This window comes from Ailuropoda melanoleuca, chromosome X (genome assembly GCF_002007445.2).
Source record: "Ailuropoda melanoleuca isolate Jingjing chromosome X, ASM200744v2, whole genome shotgun sequence".
NCBI lineage: Eukaryota > Metazoa > Chordata > Mammalia > Carnivora > Ursidae > Ailuropoda > Ailuropoda melanoleuca.
The window spans coordinates 13,513,665-13,527,351 of NC_048238.1; the positions used below are offsets into that span (position 1 = coordinate 13,513,665).

Genomic DNA, 13,687 nt, shown 5'->3' on the forward strand with positions numbered 1-13,687 from the left:
TTTGAAAGAATTTAAGAGTCTTTTCAATATTTCTAATTTTTAGGCTTAGAGTGTGGCATCAAACAACTCTGAAAATAGACAACTGATTTCCCCTTAATGCATTAATTTTTTTAAGAAACGAAAGTATTGCATGCACATTATTTTAAAAGTGTCATGAAAAGCAACACATTGCTAATCTTTCTGTCCAGAGGAAAATAATTCTGTTTTGGTTCTTCATAACTCTTGAATAATGTATAAATTGCAAGTTTTAAAATAAGCTTTTCTGGGGGCGCCTGGGTGGCACAGCGGTTAAGCGTCTGCCTTCGGCTCAGGGCGTGATCCCATCGGTATGGGATCGAGCCCCACATCAGGCTCCTCCTCTATGAGCCTGCTTCTTCCTCTCCCACTCCCCCTGCTTGTGTTCCCTCTCTCACTGGCTGTCTCTCTCTGTCAAATAAATAAATAAAATCTTTAAAAAAAAAATAAAATAAAATAAACTTTTCTGAAATGTTTTTACTTCAGTAAAGTACACGAATCGTAAATGTTTAGGCTTAATGAATTTTCATAAAGTGAACATCTATGTTACCCCATCTGGATCAAGAAATAGAATATTACTTGGGGCGCCTGGGTGGCTCAGTTGTTAAGTGTCTGCCTTCAGCTCAGGGCGTGATCCCAGAGTCCTGGGATCGAGCCCCATATCGGGCTCCTCCTCTGGGACCCTGCTTCTTCCTCTCCCACTCCCCCTGCTTGTGTTGCCTCTCTCACTGGCTGTCTCTCTCTGTCAAATAAATAAATAAAAGAAATCTAAAAAAAAAAAACAAGAAAAGAAATAGAATATTACCAAGCACCCCAGAAGACCTTACCCCAGAAGGTAACCACTTTGTTGCTTTCCAGTACAATTGATTAGCCTTGCCTGTTTTTGAACTTATATATATGATATATATGATATATATGGTTTATATATATATGTGTGTGTGTGTGTGTGTGTATATATATATATATATATATATACCATATATATATGGTTTCCGACAGTATGGATTCTCTGGCACCTTCCTCACAGTGTTTGGTCTATGAGACTCATCTGTGTCCCTCCATCTAGCAGTAGTTAGTTCTTGTTGCTGGATGGTATGAACATAGTACAATGTATCCCTTCTTCTATTGATACAAATTTGGGTTGATTCCATTTTGGGGCAATTACAAATAGCCCTGCTTTAAACATTCTTGGCCTTTGGCTGTACATACGTACACACTTGGGTAAAATCCTAGGAGTAGAATTAACTGTATTGGAATGTATCTGTATTGTCAAAGAGTTTTTCAAAGTGGCTATACCATTTTGTTCTTCCAGAAGCATAGTACCTGATTTATCAACATTAGACTATAAAAGATAAGGACTTACTTCCCATACTCTCCTTCTCCCCTGCTACTTTGATACTTTAAATCAGTTTTAGTTCTTCAGTTGGAATTACTCTTGTAACTTGACATAATGAATCTCTGCTCTCCTATTAACTTTGGATAGTAGCTTTTGTCCACTTGTGATAAGAGAAAGATACTATACACCTTCCCCCCAGTTGTATTATTCAAAAAGGGATGATGCCCTCTTTCATACAGAGAGGAAATGTATAGAATGTGTAGAATTCAAATTTGTGCTACATCATATGTTAAGGGAGGGGAAAACCCATAAATGGGTTAAAATATGATAGAAGAAAGAGTAAGGTGTAAATTTTACTGATTTGAGAATAAGATATGAGAATACCTATACTGCCATGGCTGCTATCTACATTTGTTCGGGCAGGGATAGTTGCTTAAAACGTTATTCCCAAAGTCTCTGTGGCTTAATGTGAGAGAAATTTATTTTTGTGCTCATCTAATACTCCAGTATGGGTGTTCTTTGTAAGAAGGGCAGCTTTCCTTTGTATGTACATGGGATTTAGGGGCCTAGACTGTTACTTAATTCATCCTGTAGCTGTGCCGTCTCTCAGGGTCTAGGAGACCTCTGCATTCAGCCAGAATGGGGAAGAGATGGTGGTGAAAGAATGTGTGCTTCTAAGAATGAAAGTCTTATTGAAGAAGGGACAGTCGTTATTTCATCTTATATTCCATTGGTGGGAACTTTACATGGGAGTTCCGCTTAGATACAGGGGGCTGAGAAATGGAGTCCTAGGCTGAGCATTTTTCCAGCAGTGCCCACCCTAGAGAATATTGCAGGAGCAAGGGTTTTTGCTGGGTAGCTAGTGAGCCATCTCTGCTGTACCATCTCATCAAGGATAAGAACAGAATAATTAATGTTCACTAATTTGGGATAATTTCATTTCTAAGATGCTGATTATTTTAATGGTGAATTTTATAGGGAAAAAGTTTTATTATTTTTTTTAAAGGAAGTTAGAGTACTTTTTAAAAAGATTTTATTTGAGAGAGAGAGAGTGAACGAGAGAGAGAGCATAAGCTGGGGGAGAGGCAGAGAGAGAGAGAGAGAAGCAGGCTCCCCACTGAGTTGGGAGCCCGACATGGGGATCATGACCTGAGCTGAAGGCAGATGCTTAACTGACTGAGCCACCCAGGTGCCCCTTTTTAAAAAAGTTTTTTTAAAGATTTTCTTTATTTGAAACAGGGAGAGAGCAGAAGTGGTAGGGAGCCGCAGAGGGAAGGGGAGAAGCAGACTCCGCTGAGCAAGGAGCAAGGAGCCAGACATGGAGCTCGATCCCAGGACCCCGAGATCACGACCTGAGCCAAAGGCAGACATTTAACTGACTGAGCCACCCAGGCACCACTAGGGAAATAAGTTTAGATTTACAGCTAAATGGCATTTCTCACTTCCTTTGGTACCACTTAGTTGTGTGATTTGTTTTAATTTTCTTATACTTTACATTATGTCCCCCTCTCTGTGAAACTTAGAAATTACCGTATTTACATCAATTTTACAAATCACTAAGAAAAAAAAAGCTGTCAGCCTATGGGTGTATCATTGGATGTAAACGTTGATTACATTTGATATAACCCTTCTTTCCATATTTTTTCTTTTCCTCTTTCCCTCTAGTTTGTGATTGGCACAATGGAAGAAGCTGGAATGTGTGGCTTAGGAGTGAAGGCAGATATGTTGCGCAACTCTCAATCAAATGATATTCTTCAACATCAAGACTCAAATTGTGGCGGCACGAGTAACAAGCATTCATTGGAAGAGGATGAAGGCAGTGATTTTATTACAAAGAACAGGAGTTTGATGAGCCCAGCATACTGCGTACAAGAGTCAAGAGAGGAAATTCCTGGGCGAGAAGCTCGAATAGATCCGCCTGACGGTCAGCAGGATTCAGAATGCAACAGGAACAAAGAGAAAACTTTAGGTAATAATCTGTGCTCGGTGGTTGGACATTTTCACATGCTGCTCTTTTTACTTCTGTTTTCTGCAGCACAGGTGGTTATGAACGTGGCCAGTGTTGAGGTAGATGTTTAGCTAATACATCTCTTGTCTTCAGTGGGGTCAGTGTGCGTATCTACTGCATTTTGTGCAGGAGTCAAAGATAGCAGAGTAAGAAGTTGTTTTCTGTAATCAGGAATAGGCTTTCTTGACAAAATTTGGGGCCTACTTGACAAAGTAGTATTTGACTTGCCTTGTTTGCATCTTTAATGTAGTCTGACTGAAATTTACTGTGAAAACTGTGTATTTATTTGCTTGTTTTATTTAAAATCTAGTCACAACACTATAGAGACAACATGTTACCTGTAGTTCATTCAGAAAGTGGGTTAAGCCTGGCTTTCAAGGGTGTGTTCTCTTTCTCCTGCTGTGTTTGAGATTTAGAACTAAGAAAGTAATATGTTAAATCTTGTTATGAAATCTGAAATCCCCTTCTATTTTAGCCTTACTCATTGCCTCTAAATTTTTTAAAAAATTGTATTTAATTATTTGACAGAGCGAACACAAGCAGCGGGGAAGAGGGAGAGGGACAAGCAGGCTCCCCGCTGAGCAGGGAGCCCGATGTGGGATTCAGTCCCAGGACCCTAGGATCATGACCCGAGCCACGGGCACACGCTTAACTGAGCTAACCAGACGCCCTGCCCCTAAGTTTGTTTCTTTGTGTGTGTGTGTGTTTAAAGATTTTATTTATTTATTTGACAGAGACACAGCCAGCGAGAGAGGGAACACAAGCAGGGGGAGTGGGAGAGGAAGAAGCAGGCTCCCAGTGGAGCAGGGAGCCCGATGCGGGGCTCGAACCCAGGACTCTGGGATCACGCCCTGGGCCGAAGGCAGACGCGTAATGACTGAGCCACCCAGGCACCCCCCCCAAGTTTTTTATACTTAGTATACCTAAGATTAATGGTGTTTGATTTGTACGGTTTTCTCTACAGAATTATCCTTTTTAAATATATTTTTCGCTAACTTGGAAAACCTGAAGATTCTTATAGAAATACAAGAAATAATTTCAATTCCTTGCAGACAAATTTCTTCAAAATCAGCAGCACCAATTATATTTGTAAAAGCAGGTATGGAGCTTTAAGAAGTTACACAGAATGGGGCACCTGCCTGTCTCAGTTGGAGGAGCATGTGACTCTTGATCTCGGGTTTGTGTTTGAGCCCCACATTAGGCGTAGAGATTACTTAATAGTTAAAAAAAAAAAAAAGTTGCACATAATGATACCATGTGACCCAGCAACTCTACCTCTAGGTGTGTAACCAGGAGGGTTGAAAGCACATGTCTGTGCAAAAATGTGTACGTGAGTATTCATGGTAGCCTCTTTCATAATAGCCAAAAAGTTGAAACAACACAGTTATCCATCAACTGATGAATGGATAAAAAAAAGTGTGGTATTATATCTGTACAATGGAATATTATTCAGCTATAAAAAAGAATGAAGTAGTAATAACATTCTACATGGGTGAACCTTGAAAACATGCTAAATGAAAGGAACCAGACATAAAAGGCCACATAATGGGAATATAGTTTTTATGAAATGTTCAGAATTGGCAAGTCCATGGAGACAGAAAGTGGCATAGTGGTTGGCAGGGTCCCAGTGGGGTAGCAAGAGGGAGGGACTGCTAAAGGATATGGGGTTTCTTTTTGGGGTGATGAAAACGTTCTGGAATTAGGCAGTGGTGATTATTGCACAACTTTGTGAATGTACTCAGTTGTACACTTCTAAATTAAAAGGGTAAATTTTGTGGTATGTGAATTGTGTCTCAAAAAAAACCAGATGGAGGGGCGCCTGGGTGGCACAGTCATTAAGCGTCTGCCTTCGGCTCAGGGTGTGATCCCAGCGTTCTGGAATCGAGCCCCACATCAGGCTCCTCTGCTAAGAGCCTGCTTCTTCCTCTCCTACTCCCCCTGCTTGGGTTCCCTCTCTGGCTGGCTGTCTCTCTCTGTCAAATAAATAAATAAAATCTTAAAAAAAAAAAAAAAAACAGATGGAATATAGGTTTTAAAATCTTGATTAAAAATTGCAGGTTACATAATGGTTACTTCTAATCACATTTAATAATCATGTTTAGTCATCTCTTTTAAAATTCTTACTGGCCTTGGGCTTTGAGAGGTTTTGTTACTGAAATTTTGTGTGGATAGGAAGGTGCTCTATTTTTAAGTCAGCCTGCATTTTTTCTTCATAGCAGTCTGTATACCATATACCAAAGTCCTTTTAATGTATATTTTTAAATGAAATGTCCTACATATAAGAGTAAACATTTTTAGGGGCACCTGGGTGGCTCAGCCATTAAGCGTCTGCCTTCGGCTCAGGTCATGATCCCAGGGTCCTAGGATCAAGCCCCGCATTGGGCTCCCTCCTCGGCAGGAAGCCTGCTTCTCCCTCTCACACTCCCCTTGCTTGTGTTCCCTCTCTCACTGTCTCTCTCTGTCAAATAAATAAAATCTTTAGCAACAACAACAAAGAGTAAACATTTTTAAAAATAAAAATTATTCCTTAAAAAGTAAAATATTATCACTTATTTTGAAAGACCATTTGTCCTCTATCTCAGCCACCTGCTTCTCCCTGCCAAAAAAATTTTTAAATACTGTTGCTAGCTCCTCCTGTGGCGAAAAGAACTTAGTTGACATCCTTTTATTTACACTAAACTTGGTTAACACACAGAATGTGCTTTCTAAATCATCAGAAGTTATTAAAATTGCTTATAGAAACGATAACATGTCACGAGTGATTATCTGCATCTTAGAGAGTACCAACTGAAATTCCCTTTGAACTTGTTTCTGTATTTGTACTTGGGCAGGAAGCTTTTAAAAATATTCTTCCCTTTGTAACTTGCCCTTTGTCTTAACTTGGACATCAATGGTTAAGCAAGGGAATTTTTAAGCCTTCAGCAAGAGTTCTTACAAATAGCTAGCCGTATTAGTGAGTGAAGAAATTTGGGGTGGGGATGGGAAGGGAAGGGTGTCTGCTAATCCAGAATTTAAAAATAACTTTCTTAATTTAGCTGGTAAATTTCTTATGTCTAGATACAGGCACACATTATTTTACTCTGGATGTCAGAACATAGCAAGTGTTATATAGAATTTACAGGTTAGACTTGATCTCATTCTTATCTTGTTAATCATCAGGAAAAGAAGTTTTATTACTGATGCAAGCCCTAAACACCCTTTCAACTCCAGAAGAGAAGCTGGCAGCTCTCTGTAAGAAATATGCTGATCTTGTGAGTATTAAATCAAGGGAGTACAGTTCATATGAAATACGCACAATGTGTATGTACTTGATAAGCTTTTTAAAATATTTTGATATAGCTTTAGGTGTAAAATTATCTTGTATTCCAAAATTGAAGAGGAGAATGTCCTTTTTTGGGGCTTTTTGTTGCTTGTATGACTTCATTTTATAAGGTGATACCTATAGGACATTATAAATGGTAAGATACGGCATAGATTTTCTAAAACTCGGTTTTAGAAATGAAAAGGGTGACTTAGAAATACTCTGTTGTGACACTGTAGATGCTAGTCTGGGTGTAGTGGTTCCTGTATTTAACTTTTCCCAAGGGAATTCTAGAGATAAAGGTTCTACTCATTGTGATTGAAATTGTGAGTTCGATGAAATAGTTTACTAAAACAATACTGTGTCTCAGGAAATATTTATTTCGCATCTAGTATGTGCCAGGCATTTCTTCTTCCATCTTCTAAAGAAACTGACCTCATTTGTTCTGGGCCTATGTTATTTCAAGTAACATTAATTCTCTTTTTAAAATTATGAAAGAAGTCTCAACATGGAAACCTGCCATTCTGTTTAGGTTAAAGAATGGGGAAGTCCTAGAACCCTTTGAAGTGTAAGGGTTATGGGAAACTTAGAATGAGTAATGTAATATAAATGCTAAAAGTAATGCCTTTTGTGAAAAGCTTATGTGAATTATTGACAATTTTAATGCACTTTCATCTGTTGAAGCGGTTATTCCATATCACAAATACTACTTTTTGTCATTGGCCAGCTCTAAAAATTAATTCTGTTTATTATTGAAAGAACTATTACTCTCCCTTGGTTTATAAAGAGATGTGTGTATATGCCCATATAGCTGGCATTCGGCAGTCTAGTACCTTCTATTCAGAGCAGCAGGAAGCCCTGTGCGTCAGTATAAATGGCCTAGAACAGTCACAGATACAAAGATGGAAGAAAACACTGTGGTCAGATTACTGGCTTCAGGAAAGGAACTCTTCCACTGACTGTGGAATGCAGTCCCTATTGGTGCCATCCACATGAGTCCTGGGCGAGAAGTGGTGGAAGAAGACAAGAACAATAAAGGGAAAAGAAAAAAGAGAAGAATGAAAGACTGAAAGCAGCGTAGAGGGTTAGCTAGCTACTTGACTCAGTTCTGTGGCGAGGCACACAGCCATGAATAGATAAGAAGAAAGGGCAAATAGTTGCCTAGGGTAGTCCTGAGATTCGCCCATATCATTGGGACTTCTGTTAAAAGGCACATTCTGATTAGCTGGGTCTAGGTTGGGGCCTGAGTGTCTGTTTTTTTAACAAGCTCCCAGGTGATGATGTTGATGCTGTTAGCTCTTAGAGTACACTAAGTAGCAGGGGTCTAGGCTGTTTTTGTTTGTGGCTTTTATTGTGTGTGTGCGCGTGTGTGTGTGTGTGTGTGTGTGTAGGTGGGTATGGTTATTTTTAAGTCCCAGTAATAATTGCTACATTCATTTTAGTGTGTGTGACACATTGAAGACTTCTCTAGTAGTAACCTCTCTTTTTGATTTAGATTTCTGCTGAATGTATGAAGGATGAAATGTGTACCATTTTCAGAAAATGTTCTAAAGCTTTATTTCTTGAAACAACACTCATTTCTTTTAAAAGGTAGAGTATATAGGTTATGTAGCAGTGAGACCATCAGTGGAGTAGCCTCTATCTAAGGGTTATTTAGAAAACTTCCCTTTAGCCATCACTGCCCTCTGCCTTTTTTGTGATAGCATCATCTGACGTCATTGGTGCTTGTGGCATGGATAAGTAGAAAAGTCCTATAGAGCAGGTGGTATGGCGTGTTGCCCTGTAACTGGGATTGTCCACAGGGAGACCTTGTGGCCTCCATGTTTACCAGAACTCCTCACATGTCACTTGCCAAGTGTGGATATCATTAGTTTTATAACACGATTCTTAAGTACTTGTTATAGCGCTATTCTTTCCCATTCCTGACTCCATTTGTGTAGATTATTATTTTTATTATTTTTAAAGATTTTTGTCAGAGCAAGCACAAGCAGGGAGAGTGACAGGCAGAAGGAGAAGCAGGCTCCCTGCTGAGCAAGGATCCTGATGCGGTAATTGATCCCAGGACCCTGGGATCATGACCTGAGCCAAAGGCAGACACTTAACTGACTGAGCCACCCAGGCATCTCATGTGTAGATTATTATAGTGTAATAATAAATCTTGATATCTGCTGGGGTAGGTGTATATATTATTCTTATTACTCTTTTTGTTAGAAGTATGTCTTTTTTTTTTTTTTAAAGATTTTATTTATTTATTCGACAGAGATAGAGACAGCCAGCGAGGGAGGGAACACAAGCAGGGGGAGTGGGAGAGGAAGAAGCAGGCTCATAGCAGAAGAGCCTGATGTGGGGCTCAATCCCATAACGCCGGGATCACGCCCTGAGCCGAAGGCAGACGCTTAACCGCTGTGCCACCCAGGCGCCCCTGTTAGAAGTATGTCTTGGCTATTCTTGGCTCTTTATAAAATTTTAGATTCAACTTACTTGGAAAAATTGGGGGAAAGAAACACCAGTTGGGGATTTAAAAGAAGATTTCATGGATTCTATTGGTGCATTTGAGGGAGACTTGCCATGCTCATGAAGTTAATGGAACTTAAAAAGTATATATCCTGGGGCACCTGGCTGTTTAAATTGGTGGAGCATGCAACTCTTGGTCTCGGGGTCGTGAGTTCAAGCCCCATGTTGGGTGTAGAGATTACTTAAAGAAATAAATAAATCTTTTCAAAAAAGTGTGTAACCTTATGGGAAAGAAATTAGAGTTTTAGGGGCGCCTGGGTGGCACAGTGGTTAAGCGTCTGCCTTTGGCTCAGGGCGTGATACCGGCGTTATGGGTTCGAGCCCCACATCAGGCTCCTCTGCTATGAGCCTGCTTCCTCCTCTCCCACTCCCTCTGCTTTGTGTTCCCTCTCTCGCTGGCTGTCTCTATCTCTGTCGAATAAATAAATAAAATCTTAAAAAAAAAAAATTAGAGTTTTATATACCACATACAATGATTAATTCCAAATGGATTAAGGATCTAAATGTCAAATATTAAGCTTTAAAAATTTCAGATATTTAAATTTATTTAGATATAAATGATATTTTTCTAGGCTTGGGTTAAGGAATTTTTAAAAAATATTTATTTTTTTAAGATTTTATTTATTTATTTTATTTATTTGACAGAGAGAGAGAGACACAGCGAGAGAAGGGAACACAAGCAGAGGGGGAGTGGGAGAGGGAGAAGCAGGCTTCCCGCTGAGCAGGGAGCCCAGTGCAGAGCTCAATCCCAGGTGCCTGGGATCATGACTTGAGTCGAAGGCAGACGCTTAACGACTGAGCCACCCAGGTGCTCCTATTTATTTTAGAGAGGGGGTGGGAGGGAAGAGGAGAGAGAACCAGAAGCAGACTCCCCGCCAAGCGCAAAGCCTGATGTGGGGCTCCATCTCATGAACCTGAGACTGTGACCTCAGCTGTTATCAAGAGTCTGATGCTTAACCGACTAAGCCACCCGGGTGCCCCAAGGGAACGATTTCTTACAACACAAAAAGCACTATCAGAGAAAGGATTGCAAAAATTGGCTGTGTTGAAATTAAGTTTCTGTTCACCAAAAGACACTTCAAAAGACAGTGAGAAGTCACATTAAAAACTGGGAAGAACATATTCCAACAAATAAAACCAACAGAATATTTAGTTTCAAGAATATTTAAAGAACACCTACAAATGCATATGGAAAGAACAAATAACTCAATGGAAAACTGAGCAAGAGACCTGTAAGAGGCATTTTATAGAAGTGGAAAAACATGAAGATACAAAGACACCTTAACATAAAGGTACATAAACATATCGAGATGTTCGACTTTATTAATGATCAGGGACATGCAAATCTGGACCAGAAGGAGATGCGGTTTTATGTCCATTGTAGTGGCATAAATTAAGAATTCTGATTGTATGTAGTTTTGGAGAGGATATACATCTATCTACATGATCTCTTTATAAGTCGCTGATGGAAGAATACATTTGCCAGCCACTCTGGAAAGCAATTTGGCATTGTCATGTGAAATAGACCATTAATCACTGCCTCGCAGTCCCACTCCTAGGTTTGCCCCTAGAGAAATTCTTGCATTGTGCGTACCAGGAAACACATAGGACAGTGTTCATATCATTTTAAGTAATCAAGTCCGGAAAACCCAAATGCCCATTGACTTGAGAATGGATCAGTAAAGTATGTTGTGTGTGGTCGTCTTCTTTTTTTTTTTTAAGTGAGAAATTATATAACCAGTGGGCCAAATCTGGCGAGGCCTGTTTTTGTGCTGCCCACAAGCTAAGAATGGTTTTACATTTTTAAAGTGTTCAAAAAAAAAAAAAAAAAAAAAAAAAAGAATAGAGCGATGCAACAGACTGAGTATGTGGCCCACAAAACTTTTTGGCCGTTTACAGAAAAGGTTTGCTGTTCCCTGATCTGTGCAATCTGGATGAATTCTAGCAATATAATCTACAGCTGTGCTGTCCAAAGTGGTAGCCATTAGCTGCTACGTGCGGCCATTTAAGCTCAATTTAAATTGAAGAAAAGATTCAGTTCTTCGGTTGGACTAGCCACAACAAAGTCAAAATAACTGAAACCAAAATGATTCTTTTAGGACGACACACAAATGAGATAGAAGAGCAAAGGCGTTGTGAGCCTGGGATTCAGGATTGTGAGGGCAGGGGGTTGCAGCTCTCACGGAGTTACAGATCTCACGGAGTTACAGATAGTGTGTACAGACTGGAAGCCTCTTGCAACTGTGCTACACCCACAGTCATAAGACTATTTTGCAAAAGTATTATACAAAAACAAAATTATTTTTCCTGTAGTAATTTCTGTAAGGATGTTTTTAATAGCTGTAAGCATATGGCATGTAAGGATGCTTGGTGTGTTTTGATAGGCCACAAGGTGTCACTCTTGCTCTTGAAATTGACTCAGCATCCTATCTGTGTAACGTCAGTAAGGCTGCAGTCTTAATCTGTTAGTGTTGATTTAACCTTGAAGTATACTTATTTGCTCCAAACCTAAAATTGCAGCAATTTTCCTCTCGCTCAAAAGAACACTGAGCACTGCTTATTCTTTTTTTTTTTTTTAAGAGAGTGTGTGCACATGTGCCCAAGCTGAGGAGGGGACTGTGGGCAGAGGGAGAGGGAGAGAGAGAATGTTAAGCAGGTGTTACACTCAGCGTGGACCCTGTTGTGGGGCTCGATGTCACAGCCCAGAGGTCATGACCTGAGCTGAAATCTGGAGTTGGACAGATATGACTAAGCCAGCCAGGCACCCCAATGCTGCTTATTCTAATTTAGAGGACCATTTCAGTAGAGTAGCCTGTGTGTGTTTTTCAGAAAAGTAAAACTCGATGGTGTTGATTTCTAAAGTTTTTCCAAAAACATCATTTCAAAATTTTTAATAAGAAAAGATTAAGGGGTACTTGGCTGGCTCAGTCGGTAGGGCATGTGACTTTTGATCTCAGGGCTATGAGTTTCAGTCCCACTTTTGGGGTAGAGTTTACTTTAAAAAAATGGATTTTTTTTCCCTACCTTAAATTATTTGCTTACTTTCCTGTCACAACTGGAAGAGAGAGAAGGTTGGCAGAGTAACGTGGCATGAAATAATAAAAAATATATATAGTTTAATATTTGGTTTTTGAGAACATGTTCCATAGTTCTTAGTGTAATTCCTCCAGCCATAACTCAAAGGTGTTCATTGTACTTCCTGATTGTAAAGTGCTTATTAATTTTAGCTGGAGGAAAGCAGGAATGTTCAGAAGCAAATGAAGATTCTGCAGAAGAAACAAGCCCAAATTGTGAAAGAGAAAGTTCACTTGCAGAGTGAACACAGCAAGGCTATCTTGGCAAGAAGCAAACTAGAATCTCTTTGCAGGGAACTTCAGCGTCACAATAAGACGTTAAAGGTTAGTTGGTTCAGTTTTCTGTTTTTTTAGGAGGGACTGACACTGCCTTAGCTTGTTTTATAATCACTGTGTACCTATTTGAAGTAATCTTTGTCTCTACGTGGAGACAGATAGCAGCCACTTTTCTACTATTTCGCTTGGCCTGATGCTTCTTAATGAACCTCCTACCTGGTCGTGGGGAATCTAATTGAGATTGATATTTAGACCACAGCTTACCTGCCTGGAGCCCTGGCTTAGGAAGCTCAGAGTTGCCAATTTTCTGCTGAGCATTGAAGTAATTAGCATGTAGGAGAAGCTGACTTGATGAGAAGCCGAGTAGAAACAGACTTGAGGCAGAGACCGAGTCTGGGGAGGGAAGACATCGGCTGGGGAGCTCCTTAGGGATTGTTCATCAGCTGCATTGCCAGACCACCCTTGCCTACCCCCCAGTACCCAGTGGCTAAGTACTTTTAGAATAGCACTTAAACCATGGCTGAATAAAGGATGAGGGAGCGGGTACCCAAAGATGATTGGTGCCAACAGGGGGAGAAGGAAAAAGAGCCAGAGAACATGGAGGTGGGCCTGTCCTCATGTACAATCTTGGTATGAGTTTGAGCAGTAGCTCTCATCAAAGTGCCCTAGCACAGCAGATGCCCAAGGTGCCAGAATACAGGAACACTCACGAAGTGGGTCTTCGCCTACTCTGGGAGCTGTTAGTTTTTACTTTGCTTTTGAACGCTTGGATTTAATTATTCACTAAAGTAGGTGGCATTTTTTCCTCTAGAAATCAACATTTTGATTGGTAGCCGTTTAAACATGTAAAAATCTTTTAACACTTGTATCTTTGGCAAGTAATAGAAGTAGTCCCTTGCCTTCTAGGTGGTTAGGTGTACCCAGAAAGTAAGCTGCGAGAAGGGTCTCTCTCGTCAGGCTGATTCAGATGCTGCTGTATAACTGGAGGGGAGAGTGTTTGGGAACATACAGTGGAGGGAGCTGGCCGGGTGGAGAAGCTCCGTACTTGTCTTTCAGTATAGTGAATTAAATTTATTTTCAGTATGGTGAATTTTAGATTGGCACGTAGCACTGATTTTACAGCAGGGCAGTTTGTATCTCTGATTATTTACTCAGGAAAAGCT

At 40.1% G+C, this 13,687-nt stretch overlaps 1 protein-coding gene across 1 annotated transcript in view; it reads left to right on the plus strand.

Annotated features, from left to right (window-relative positions):
* TXLNG (taxilin gamma) overlaps positions 1-13,687 on the plus strand; it is a 53,392-nt gene that overhangs the window by 23,679 nt on the left and 16,026 nt on the right. The window contains exons 2-4 of the mRNA XM_002920148.4: positions 3,017-3,320; positions 6,519-6,610; positions 12,402-12,572. Of these exons, the coding sequence (XP_002920194.2) occupies positions 3,017-3,320; positions 6,519-6,610; positions 12,402-12,572 (567 nt within the window). The remainder of the gene's footprint in view (positions 1-3,016; positions 3,321-6,518; positions 6,611-12,401; positions 12,573-13,687) is intronic.